General features: G+C 33.1%; 1 protein-coding gene and 1 long non-coding RNA gene across 3 annotated transcripts in view; one reads left to right on the top strand and one right to left on the bottom strand.

Moving 5' to 3' along the window:
* The window catches only part of Tsp74F (Tetraspanin 74F), a 70,411-nt gene extending 56,492 nt beyond the window's left edge, over window positions 1-13,919 (top strand). For both annotated transcript variants that reach the window (XM_069847257.1, XM_069847258.1), the window contains exons 5-7: window positions 73-162; window positions 2,399-2,530; window positions 6,333-13,919. In XM_069847257.1, coding sequence (XP_069703358.1) covers window positions 73-162; window positions 2,399-2,530; window positions 6,333-6,380 — 270 coding nt within the window. In that variant the 3' untranslated portion in view covers window positions 6,381-13,919. The remainder of the gene's footprint in view (window positions 1-72; window positions 163-2,398; window positions 2,531-6,332) is intronic.
* LOC138714948 (uncharacterized) overlaps window positions 1-14,383 on the bottom strand; it is a 225,612-nt gene that overhangs the window by 100,328 nt on the left and 110,901 nt on the right. The window lies entirely within an intron of this gene.

The following is a 14,383-nucleotide window of genomic DNA, read 5'->3' as shown; positions in this document are numbered from 1 at the left end:
GTTCCTGCGTCTGTACCGTAAATAAGAAATGTATGTTATGAGTTTTTAGAATCCGTTATGTTTTTGTTACAGTTGCAGTGCTGTGGTGTTGTCTCCGAGGTTGACTGGAAAGACCACGTGCCTGACAGTTGCTGTAAACGGCATATCGGTAGTGGAGATTCAGTAAGTGGCAGCTATATTCAAATACAGAACTTAGGAATTCTGGAAAAATAACTTCACTTAAATATTTCAACAGCTATACAAGTTTTCATTTACCTGAAAAGTATGTGTCGTATTTAGTCATCTATTTGTACTTCTTATGTATGTGCATGTGGTGAGAGAATCATAGGCTAGCCTATGTATGCGAGAGCGTGTATTCTGAAGTTCTGTTCAGTTAATGAATGGGGCAGAAATCATATTCTTGGTTTAAATGAATATTACATGTTTTAAGTACCTTGAGAATGTTTTTAATATGTTGGCTTAGTGAGTGAGTGAGTGAGTGAGTGAGTGAATGAGTGAGTGAGTGAGTGAGTGAGTGAGTGATAAAATGTTTATTTAATTTTATTCTATTTTAAAGTGTAAAAAAATTCCAGACTTGCTTGGTTGTTATTTAAAGACGTTCTTGACTACTACATAGGCTTAATTCTTCTGTAGTCGAGTCTAATCCGTAAAAGTAATTAATCTGCAGCATAATTTGCTATGTTTCAATTTATTTTTTAACTTATTACATATCCTATTTACATGCGATGTATTGGTTCAGTTTGAATATATCAGACTGACATGGTGAATGTGTTATTCACTTTATTGATGGTAAGGTACACGTACAAATAACGCCACCTTAACACTTCAGTCACATTTGCTCTGGAAATAAGTTATGCACAAACACGAAAATTATGAAATAGAAACTGTAATCTTAACTTTACAAAATAGCACAATGAAAATGGATATATTATATACCGAACAAGAATTAGAACTCAAATAGGAAAACTTTGTAAACTGGCGTTATTAGGAACAGGTTGTCCAATTAACGCCACCTGTTTTCTAGTAACCTGTACACTTATAATTGTTAATGAATTATTTTTCCAAAGCAACACAAATTGAACTAAGCGACTAAATTTGAGATTCTGTTAATAAAAGATACAAAATCACCCAATACTAATGAAAGATTCTTGATCTTAAACTGAAACACCAGATGGATTAGGAAAATATGTTTTCCAGTGACTCCTTACTTTAAAAAAAAGAGACAATGTGACACAGTAGAAGGTTATTAAACACAAAAGCATTTAGCTTAGTTTAATATGAATGTTTTCCAATAAGTAAAACAAAAAGTTAAGTTATGTAAAATAAAAAAAAATTAAGAGTTCGATAAGCAATTGAACCAATATCACTAGTGCACATTCTGAATATTTGTAAGTTGAAAGCTTAGTGATTTTCCTGATGTTTTCACACTGATGCTGCACTGTCAGCCTTAGTACTAACATAACCTAGAGTTTTGTCTGTAGACCTTTAACTCCACATGGCGTTAAAGCGCTACTGAGTACTTGATAACATGACATGCCTGTTTCTTTAACATTTTCAAATTTTATAGATAGCAATACTTTCTATACATAGAAGAATGTTTAAGGATGAAGAAAATATATAGTTTAATATAGTTGTTATTTGCTCAACACACAAAATAAAATATTGCCTCTTACTTTGATACAAGAACAGCCATTCACTATCATCACACAACAGAAAAATGATGGAATATGATGTCACTCGTAAATGTCAGCGGACAGCTAGTAACTCATTTCATCACTAGATTGCAAGCGAATGCAGGCTACAGTAGTGCACTACCGAAAACTTGTGTCGTTAACAAATTTTAATAGGGTGGCGTTAAAGGTATACATGGCGTTATTTGGCTCAGGGACCTTATTCAGTTTAGATTGTAAGATTCGTTTGAGCCTGTTTATGCGTGTCTCATTTAATTTCTTCTTCATGGCACTGTGATTGATGTCCCTAACAGGAAAAAGACAAAGGTACACAGTTTTGATCTTTCATGAGACTGTCCAATGTCCATCATAATTTTGTTTGACACTGTGATTCCATTATTCTTAATTACAACTTCCCTGTAAAATAGGATCGTTTTAGTTTTATGGAGTTCTAAGCCCTGTTATCATTATTATTATTATTATTATTATTATTATTATTATTATTATTATTATTTTGATGTTCGATACTTCTTGTGATGACAGTTTTATTACAGTAGTACTCAAATAAAACCAACAAAATTGGTATAGGCCTAAGGCCAATATGATTCCATTATTTTAATCATGGTACTTTCTAGTGGAATTTATCTAGGTGAGGGGTATGAAGAAGTAGGAGGTTTGATTTATCGTTGGATTAGTAAGTTGCAACGTTATTATTTTGTTTTTTACAGTCGCTTGTTCCGAAGTGCTCGAACATACCTGGAAATGTATTCAGACAAGGTTGCCTGAACGTCACCGAGAGGTTTGTCAAGGACCACGCTGCAGTCGTCGGGGGTGCGGGTATTGGAGTCGCATGCTTGATGGTAATTATAATAGGCAATGACTAAATGTCATCTCATACAAGTCGGAACTCTACTGAAAAAGAGAGAATTGAGCAATCATATTCCTCTGACTTATACTTCGATAGAGGCCGATACGCATGTTCGTTTTGCATACCCTCTATGAAATACTTCATCACGTAGCAGTCACAATGCTATATCAAATTGATCAGGGTATCACCCAAAACATTGCATGGTAAATTGTATTTATAAATAATTCATACAGTCTATCTTCCTTTTCTATGTAAATAATGATGTATAAAATACGGTTGATTGGTTCGTTATGACACTCCAATTAAGTAATGCAAATTTCATCATAGAGACATTATCTCGCATAGATACTTAGAATATGACTGTTCAATGCATCTCACACTTTTTTAACCTACACTGCCGTTATTATTATTATTATTATTATTATTATTATTATTATTACTTATAAATGGCTATTAAGGAATCCGGAGGTTCATTACGCCCTCACAAAAGCCCCCATCGGTCCCTATCCTGAGCAAGATTAATCCAGTCTCTACCATCATATCCCACCTCCCTCAAATCCATTTAATATTATCCTCCTATCTACGTCTCGGCCTCCCCAAAGGTCTTTTTCTCTCCGGCCTCCCAACTAACACTCTATATGCATTTCTGGATTCGCCCATACGTGCTACATGCCCTGCCCATCTCAAACATCTCGATTTAATGTTCCTAATTATGTGAGGTGAAGAATACAGTGCGATTATTATTATTATTATTATTATTATTATTATTATTATTATATTATTACATTAATTTTAATTAATCATTATCAATTATACAGAAAATAATATTATCCTGCTACATTGTTTTCGTTAATTTACGGTCATTTGTGTCTTCAGTTACTCTAATACTAGAAAGTAGCTTTTGTTTACCTATTTTTATATTCGTTTACTGATAATTTAATGCGAAAATTAGACAATAGTAGTAGGCCTGCATAGTTGTGACTAATTCCAAATCGACTTCTACAATTGAAGGGTTCAGAGCCATAGTGGGCCAAGCGCCATTTATTGAAAACGGAGAAAGCAAGGGTTAAAGTTAAGTGAATACCATAATTTAATGAAGATTGACATATAATTTAGTTTTAATGTGCACACTTTATATTATTTGCTATATGTTTCATTGAATTTTGGTAAGCACTCATTTTAATCCTTGTTTTCTCCGTTTTTAATGTATGGCTTTGACCTCTTCAATTTCCTTGTGAATATCATTATCTGGGTATAAGATTTGTGTTAAATAAGATAATATATGTCATAATTATGTTTTAAAAAAAGTTCAGTTAAGAACAATAATTACAGAAGTGCCTTAAATCTAAAACTTCATACATAACTGGTAGAATGTAAAAATATCTACACAAATTACTAGGCATAAATTAACATGAAGTTCCTTAAATAAGATATCATGTCAAGAAGTATCATACATGTGCAGATTGCGTCCACTAAACTTGGCACTCACCATATACAAAGTGGAAGTGAAATATCCTTGCAGATTTCCAGGGCGAATAGCTCATGTTGTATGTAACAAAAAACTACAATATCATATTGGTGGAAAGTTCATAGTTTTTTTTTTCAGAAAAAAATTACACCACCCCCAAATGTTTAACAATCTCTTATTTGGTAACTAGTGCGAGTAGAATCTTGATTTTTATCTATATTGACAGGAAATCTAATAAAGAATAATTTAACCCTCTAGCGTATTTCAATAGAGTGCACGGTTTTCGTGTAAATTTAATTTTAAAAACCTCTAAATTCAAACCATTGCACAATGCCAGCAAGTGGCAACGTCTTGGCAAAGAGCAGCTCACCTACCTAGACACACCGAGTTCGTTGAACTTTTACATCTGTATCACGAGTAGTGTATGTTAGCGACTATGTTGTCGGACTGCTGAAACTTCAAACTTAATTATCTAATTAACCGTGCATTTAATCACAAAACGTGATATAGCTTTTCTATTCACTTGCATGTACCCTATTGTCTTTTTCAATATGCAGGATTATTTCTCTTCCATTCTGTATATTGGTAACATAGATACTTTATGTAACGGTAGATGATAATATGATCCTTCTAAAAGCCTGCACGTAATTTGTTCCACGAAAATTACTTTAAAACAACAGCTGTTTAGAAATACTCTGAAATATATCATGAGAGAATATCTATGGTATCGGATAAAGGGAATTAAAAAATATTTTATACAAATGGAGTTTTGTTCCCAAGGTGAATACACAAGTTAAATTCTATAAGTGACTGAGCAAAAAGACAAAAGAATACTAGCATTTGCTGTGTTTTATTTGTGTAGAAAATATTAGCAATAAGGGTTCGAAGTTTAATTTTAACTTACCTCAACCAGTAGCGGCCGGTAATCGAAATCCTCGGTGAGGCCAGATGCAACTAGTTTAAGTGCCTCCCATAGAAAATGTTTATTTATGATATTAATTATTATTGTTGTTATATTATTAATATCATTATTACTGTATTATTATTATTATTATCAGTCTGTTATTGTTATTATTATTATTATTATTATTATTATTATTATTATTAGTAATGAAAAATAATAATTTCACTCACCAAATAAGCTCTTATGCTGCGAGTTTCAGCGATTGTTTCAGTGTGATGAAGCAACCCATATTATGTGTTGAAATTCCCCTTTCTTTCCTTTTTATTTTTTTTCTTTGACAGCAACAAACAAGGCCAACAGAGAAGTTTTTTTGCACCACATTACCACTTAACCATTTATGTTGCCCATACCAGGATGCAATAGAAACTCGCGTTTTAAGATTATCTGTCAGAAAAATTGTCAGCGATGTCGTAGGTATCTCGGTCGGCTCTCTCTTTATTTAAAACTTCCTTTCTTTCAATAGTATTTCTTCTCGAAAAAGGACACTCTAATAATGAATTAACTACACTAACATTATTTCTGGCATTTGTTTCTGTTTATATTTTCCCGAAATACGTAACAACATTGGCCCAGATTCACTACACGAAGCACAATAGTACAACACCCTCGCTTAAGTCATAAACTAAGGCATAAGAGGAGAGAATAGTGTGGGGTCTCTGCCTGGCAAAGAGCTGGAATGTTTGTTATTTATGGCCTAGTTAGGAAGACAAATCACCCTATTCCCACCCCACTCTACCCTTGAGGCCGGCCCATGGTTGAGAGGAGTGAAACCTGACCAGGCCAGACGAATTGTGCCTCAGTTACAACGTTTAAAGCGCAACGTCAAAAGCCCGCGAAGACAAACGAAAATCCAGAAGCAGACCCGGCACGAGCGATCCTGTCCTCATGAACAAATTTTACTGCAAAACAGGTCTATATACATCACAAGCCAGACCTGGCACGAGCAATCCTGGCCTCAGGAACAAATTTTACTGCAAAACAGGTCTATCTACATCATAAAATTTTCAAATGCTTCTACAGCGATATATGCTTCATTCAAATAACTAATACATTACACAAAAACAAAATTTGATTTCAGTTAAACCAAGTGACTGAGGCCCGGCCTTACTTGCCTCAGTCAATCAGCCGCCACTGACCTCAACACTCATCTTTATTACTTTTCTCCCTTTACCCAAACACTATCGATATAATGTATGTGCAGATTAATGGAGACCAGTATGCCCAAAAACTCAGTCGAGAAATGAATGCTCTTTAGTGTTGTATGAATTCATGCAATTCCCTGTAGTATTGAGTATATGACAAAAATCGTCAAATTAAAGCAGTTCTAAGCTTTTCAACCTGTTTCTTTACTTTATTTTTCAGCTTCTGGGCATGATATTCTCGTGCGCACTCTTCAAGATGATAGAATGAAAATCCCTTTTAAAAGTGTGTGCACATAATCTCAACCTTTACAAGATCAAAGTCTGTTCCAGTGATCCATCACCTCATCAAACTTTTTACAGAAGAGAAAATATAGGACTATTACTACAAGTAAGGGGGAAACCGTGTTTTGTTCCCAATGATAAGAAACAAAGTCGCATTTCAGTACTATACATTCCACTGGCAGGACTTTCTGTGATTTTTAGAAGATCTGTCCTTTTCGGACAGGCGATAAAGTTGTTAGATAGATTTTATATATCGTATTTAATTTTAGAGCAATGTGTTATATATTTTGTATTTCGTTTGAATGTATGTGTGATTTATGATTTAATTTACAAGTGGAAATCGTGTCCAATTTTAGTTGTTTTAAATAGCTATTGTAATTTTTCTCGTCAATTATAAAACTTTAGATTGATGTTCAACTACAATAATAGTTTATATGTAATGGTACTATTGATTACACTGAATTTTAAGGTACAAATCTTTTCTGAAACAAACATTAATAACGACATTTTTACTGATTTTTTTTGTTTCAGTGACATTCAGTGTTTTCACATATGAGTCGTGTATTTACTTTCAAATTTCACACTTCGTTTCAATTCAATTTTTCGGTCAACATATTTTCTATCTACTAATAATAATATTTAAAGTTAGTGAATCAGAGAGCCTATGTATTTTGCAAATATATATCCCAGTAGTTCTGAATATACTGAACTTTTACGGAAAGGATAGAAAACATACCTTCTTGATACGTATCTCAAACCTAATGTATTAATTCGCTGAATAATGATAGAACAGTTCATAAAGTTTGAGATATGATTTTCTCAAGGACAGACTGACATAATAGCTTTGTATCAAAGGTACAAATAGCAGTAAAAGTTAATATACTCGTATATGTCATATATTCAGTATAACTGTGTAATGGAGTATGTTGATGTTAAAATAGAAATAATGCTTGTTGGTATTTTACGCGTCTTTGAACTTTCACGGTGAATGTGATCAGAATAAATTAGGCTTTTGGGTTTTCCACCGTGTCCTGGAACTTGACATTTCCAACATTTCGGAACTACATGTAGGCCTAGGTTCCATCATCAGGGCAGGTGGGTAAGACTCTAAGGGTAGCCTGCTTTGTTGAGCTCGTTACCCTCTGGTCTTACCTATCTGCCCTGATGATGGAACCTATACAGGGTGTTTCAGAAATATTTTGGCAAACCTTGGGGACATGTTCCTCACAACAAAACAAGAAAAAAAGTTCATATAAACATATGTCCGAAAATCCTTAGTTTTTTTAGTTATTAATGAAAGAACATAATGAAACACCTGTTAGATATTGTCAGCTTGGCAGCAAGTGTTGCAACTTTAATCAATTCAGAAACTCATAACAATGAAAGTTTACGTTCAACGCGTTTCGAGGTACAATTCAACAACTTAACTTAAGTTTGTAACCGATAATAATATTCATTTTGTTAGATAATCGAATGATGTTATCGATACAAGTCTGCTGATGAACCCATTGTATCCTAGATGGCTATGTGTTGCCAAGGAGTCCATGTTCCGACGAGTTCATGCCTATTTGGAAACATATGTTATGAGTTTCTGAAGTGATTAACATTACAATACTTGCTGACAATATCTAACTGATGTTTTATTATGTTCTTTCATTAATAACTAAAAAACTAAGGATTTTCGGACAAAGATTTATGTTTATATGAACTTTTTTTCTTGTTTTGATGTAAGGAACATGCTTCCAAGGTTTGTCAAAAATATTTCTGAAACACCCTGTATGTAGTTAAGAAACATTGGAAATGTCACGTTCCAGGTCACGGTGAAAAACCCAAAAGTCTAATTCTGAGCATGTTAATATTAATATTCAGCAGAAATGAATAGTGAACTGTAATGTAACAAGTTTTTGTGTAGTTTAAATCGATACTTTCAGTTTTTGTAATTTTAAGATGTTTAATTAGAAACAACATTTATGTAAAATAAGAATAATGCAATAAAATATAGTCTTATGAGATCAATTTTAGTTACTATTCGTTTATTTTATACTGTTGATTGACAAAAAATTTAATCCTAGTAATAAGATTTAATTTTCAGTAATTCTCAAAATTGTTTTCCCAGACTATAATATTAAAGATACGCTCATATTCTACGTGCAGTTTGAAAAAGCTTGTATTAATATATATGTTGTTTCATAAGATGTACACTTTTCATGCATCAATTAATTTAGTTCCATATGTAAATACAGAAAGAATTTATCTACAAAAATTTCAATTTTTATAATTATAAAATATAGCTGTTATAAGCTGATCAATCACATATTAATCTATGTGCCTCATCATCAGTATGATAAAACATGTTTTAGAATATGATACAAATCAACCAAACTTAAGACACTCTTTGTTTAAGTCCATGTCTGGTATTATGCACATTTTTATAGCTTTACGTATGTATTGTATCACATAAGTAAATGATTCTGAGCTTGGGACATGGTAGTCTACCATAAATGGATGGGAAATAAAAATGTCGATTTCTTGGTATATTTGAGCTTAGAAGTAAAAGTAGCCTATGCATTATCATTTAGAAGAAAATGTGCATGCAGAATATTTTTCCAATCAAATTTGTATTTATATTCACAATCAAACTTCTGTAAAATTGTTGACCAAGGCATATTATTATCGAAGAATATCACTTTTGAATACATTACAGAATATTATAAGCAATATGCATTTTGTACATAAATCCAAGCTCTCATTAAATAATATTTTGTAGTATGTGCTAGTTTGTATGTAACACAACTTGGTAGCTATGAAAATTGCCTAGTGGAGCTGTACAAATGAAAAAAAAAAAAAAAATGAAAAAGTCTATGCTTCAAGAGAGTACAGAAACACTGAATTGAATTTTGGACAACGTGAACAAATAGTATGAAATATTGCTTATAATTTCTTAATTTGAATTTTTATTTAACCCTTACCGCTCGAATGAGTCCATTTGGAATCACTAACATTTCTGTAATCTCTGACACGTCATTTGATGATTCCATTGGGTATCCTCAGAAGTAGTTTCGTTCTTTACCGATAGAGTGCAGCACCCGCCAGTTTCTTGGCCAGTTGTTGTTAGGAAGAGGATCGCTTTGTTTTTTATTTAGCCATGATGTCTCTATGATCTTGTGCACTCATAAATTCAGGTCAGGAAGGGTTAAAATGTTAAATAGAAATCAATTAGAACAGAGCGAGGTGAGTTAGTTGTAACGCATTAGATTGACATTCGGAAGGTAGCGGGTTCAAACCTCGTGACCAGTCAATCTGACTGAGGTTTTTTATGGTTTCCCTCAGTCATAAAGGCAAATTCCGGATTGGAAATTTACATATTATGTTTCCTTACCATTAACATAATCATTAAAAATTGAAATAAATTGTCGATCTGGGTGCGTAGTCGATATAGCGCTGGCCTTTTGCGCTCGAGATTGCGGGTTCGATCCCGGCCCAGGTCGATGGCATTTAAGTCTGTTTAAATGCGACAGGCTCATGTCAGTAGATTTACAGCATGTAAAAGAACTCCTGCGGGACAAAATTCCGGCACACCGGCGACGTTGATATAACCTCTGCAGTTGTGAGCGTTGTTAAATAAACCATAATTTAATTTTTGAAATAAGTTAAATGAATGTAAGCCACACGTAACATATTTATGATAATAGAAACAGAATCACAAAAATAGTCCACGGCCTACTGATATTCCTAAAGATCCTACACACGCTATATGACCTAGATGTTAAAGCGTGTATAAATAAACCCAACAAAAATTCATTGGGTATTATTATTTCCCCAAGTAGGCTATATAGAGTGTGACAAAAACACATTTTTCTTAAATGGTAGTCTACATTTAATCTTACATTACTGAAATTTGTTAACAATTCTGCGATTGGATACTCAACTTTATTTTTCTGTAATAAATTTCAGTATAGCAAAAACTGCTAATGATTTTGATCGGAATAACCTTATGCAGAGAATGTAATATTTGTTTAGAGATAACAAGAGGCTATGAATTCTATTAACACAAAAGAAACTGACAACAATGTGTGAATGGTGCTCACTTCGAACATTTTGTTGTACAGTAGAACTAAGGATATGGTTAGGCCTGTGTAATTTATTCCTAAATTTCGGACTCTATTGGATATTTGATAAACTGTTAGTTAAGAAACAATATTGTAAACATGTTAACTTGAAAAAAATAATTTTTGTGAAATAATTATTGTGACATGCAATTAAATACCCATACACAAATACAAGAGAAAAGTTAAAACATGGAAAATTACTGTACGTATAGGCTAGTATTTAAGAAATGCCTGTTCTTTGTCACACTCTGTAAACCTGAGAAAATGAATTTTCTAAATTTCTTGCATAGTGTTAAGTGATGTATGCCTAATAGATCATATTAAAAAGTCTTAATGAAACTGAAAAAATTATAAATTTATAAGCAATATTCCATACTATTCGTCCACTCTGCATAAAATGTACTGTAATAAATTTCGTCATTATTTATTTGATTAGCACATTTATAGTAAGTGTTTTTGTTAGGAATAGTTTAAAAAATAGATGAAGTACAGGTTTGTAAATCTTATTGGACGTCATTTTATATTGATTTTATGATTCGTTCTATCTGTAAATGATAATTGTATAAGCCCTGTCATCCGTATGTTTATATCTCGACAATATTGCAACAGATTTAAAGGTGAGAGAAGTTGCAAAACGATCGGTTCGACTTACGGGTGTGAGACTGTTCTGTTCCAGGAACAACGTGTACATTGAACAAGTGTTATCTGTTAAGCAACCACAGTTAGCAGCACATAAGAGTTTAATTATTGAGGGATACTTTTTTGTTTTTCTTTACATGGCCATTAGAACCGTAAGATGAACACGGCAACCTCAAAGAGACACAGTTACGCCTATTTTAATGTAAACTTTGACACGAACGGTAGGAACCATGTCATCGAATGCGATCATTCACAACATATACGTATAGGCGTAGCCAATGCCATGAACTTAGAAGCTTGGTAGCACTGAGGTTTCCATCTATGAAAAGTTCAGGCACTCAAAAGACAACAGTGACGCAATAATGGAAGATTAAGAATCGAAACGAACGCAACAAGCACGACCAGGGTGACTTCATTTGGTGAAAGATCACCCATTCCTTTCACCCATTAATGTACAGGGACATCATTTTATTTTTACCAACATTTCTAATATTAACCTGGCTATACCTTTGGATCAACGATTAAGAACCGGAAACACTGTTTGATACCTCCTTCCACGACTGGAGTTCTATGATACTGGCGTAATATACAAACAAATCACTTTACTAGGTATAGGAGGAAAGAAAAGTAGTTCATCCATTTACGTAAACTAGGAAATATTACGATTTTGAGTTTGATAATTTTCATTGGGTTTTTGTTTAATCAAAATATAGTACAGTATTAACAATGAGTGTTTTTACTCATCAGCGTACACTATAGAGAATGAAATTAAATTGAAAAATAATCATAATATGGATATTTAAACACATTTTTGAAAATGGTGGCCGTTCATTTCGATACAGGCTTCAGTTCTAATGTGCATATTATCGCACTAGAGACTATTGTACGTAATTCCAATTACAAGGTTCGTACTTCCTATCAGTAACTCATGTTGAAATAATTCTGTATCTACTCTATAAAAGAGTACCTTACGTACTGTAGGCTATATTCAATCTTCACTTCTGCCCGATCCTAAAAGATAAAATTACTCAGACATGCTATCTACTGTCCGTCCAAATGGTTACGTCGCAGCGTCGTAGAAAGGGAGGAAATCACGTGACAGTTAATTACTTAACGTTGCCCTTTTATTTAAGTTATTTTAAACAGTTTTATAATATTACGTAGACGTCCAATTCCTAACAGAAATTAATGTTCTCAGAAAAGAGCTAAGACTGCCCAGCGACTAGCATTTACAGAGAGGCGAATAGAAGCAGGTGGGGGAAACCGGAATGCGACGTAGGCAAATGGAAAATGATGTAATATTGAAAGCTCTTTCGTCACTGGAAAACGCGAACATATTTTTGGAACGTACTGTTTACTATGACCGTAAGGCTTGTATGACTGTATATGCGGTCTTGGATCTGTGTGGAGGACGGTTGAACTTCATTAGTAGAAGGGGTGGGAGTGAAGTACATTTAAAAACTCAGGTACAATAAAAATTGAAGTAAAAATAAAATGATGTCCCTGTACAAGGCATCGAGTAGCGTAAAATTAAATTTCATGAGCTGTTTTAATGAAATTACACTCTATTTAAACACGAGTGACTGAAATTTTATTTAACACTGAAGTTCATTCTTGTTGTGTTTATGTATTTCTATATGAATAATCAGATTTAATTTATGAATTAGGTCACAAAACCTGCAGCATATTAAACATTTCATTTCACTTTAATTGTTTGAAGTTTAATGATATTGATTCATTGTGTGAATTTGTATCTGTAGGATCTTATTTAGTAGTTGCAAGAGTCCGATTGGTATCGTGTGCTTAATTTTGCGTTTAAAGATAAGGTAACTCTAGCCATGTGTGACCGTCGGAAAACTTACACTATGATATATAAAATTATGCTAAAATGCAATTGTGAGAACAAAGCTACATTATATGTAAATATTATACGTAAAACTGTAGTATGAAAAAATTAAAATCCACAAAAGAATATGACGTAGCGTAAACATAAACTTTCAACTGAATAGGCAAGTTTTTGAACTTGCACTTCCCCACTTTCAGAGTTGTCATAGCTACTCCTTGAATTAGCTTCACTTAACGCTTTGAACACTAAATCGCCTTTTATTTTTACTGGAATAAGTTTTAATATTATATAGCCAAAAATATGGAATAATTTCAGGTGTTTTTAAAATTAACTTTCATATTCTTGGCTTTATACTGCACTTTATTGTTCCGTATGAAATATGTATAAAATATGTCAACGGCCTAATTTATTGTCATTGCTTTTCTGTAATGGTTCACAACACATTGCATTTGAATGTACCAACAGCTTGTTTTCATTAAGTGTTCTTGTTATCAGATCCTTTGTGTATTGTATCTTTAGGCTTATTAAAGATTAATATGATTTCCAAGAATCCGTCATAGCCGTGCAATTGATCGCCATTTTCCCTATTGTTTTTTGTGTCCTACAATTGGATGACAGGGTATATCACTTATTTGTTTCAACAGACTTTGATATCGTCTACTTTATCTGGCGTATATCTCTCTTGTCACGTAGTAATTCCACATTTTTAATGACAAACTGTTTTAATATTACATTGATAGAACCATTTTTACACATTTCGACGTTAACGTGATCTACCTGTAGTAATTTTATTGTTTTTCAAAATGTGTTGTGTTACAATAAATGTATTAACGCTCCCATTTTACTGTAAATAGCCAGGAATTTGTATTGTAAATATTAGAAACCGGAAATGGAACATAAACAGAAATGAATAAAGTAATTTACGTCTTAATTACCTATTGTTTTTCAATCTTACCCTACCAAAAACGTTCTGGAAGCCTGCTTCTCTCTCTCTCTCCCTCACTCTCTCTCTCTCTTTCTCTCCCTATATACATAATAAATAACTTTAACTTATTATGGACCACTTGCAAGTGTTTTCGTAAAGTTTAATGAAATCGCATTACAACGAAATGTGGGTGTAAACGTTCGTCTGTTTTATTAAATGTGATTTCAATATAACAATACTTACTGCTTACATCTCACCTCTTTCTCCCAACATTACTCTATGTTACTGTTTTCGTTCGAAGTTGTAGTTTCAAACCTGGCCGACGGCAATTACATTTTAAGGGCGACACTGTTTCCTTCAGAATACAAGTAAACTCTGGGAACAGTATCGTGTGTTTGCGGTATGGGAAAGAACTCCGTCATTGAACCTCAAAAAGGTAACATATATACATACATACATACATACATATA

Source organism: Periplaneta americana, chromosome 15 (genome assembly GCF_040183065.1).
Source record: "Periplaneta americana isolate PAMFEO1 chromosome 15, P.americana_PAMFEO1_priV1, whole genome shotgun sequence".
NCBI classification, from domain to species: Eukaryota; Metazoa; Arthropoda; class Insecta; order Blattodea; family Blattidae; genus Periplaneta; species Periplaneta americana.
This window is presented reverse-complemented; position numbering and strand designations above follow the sequence as displayed.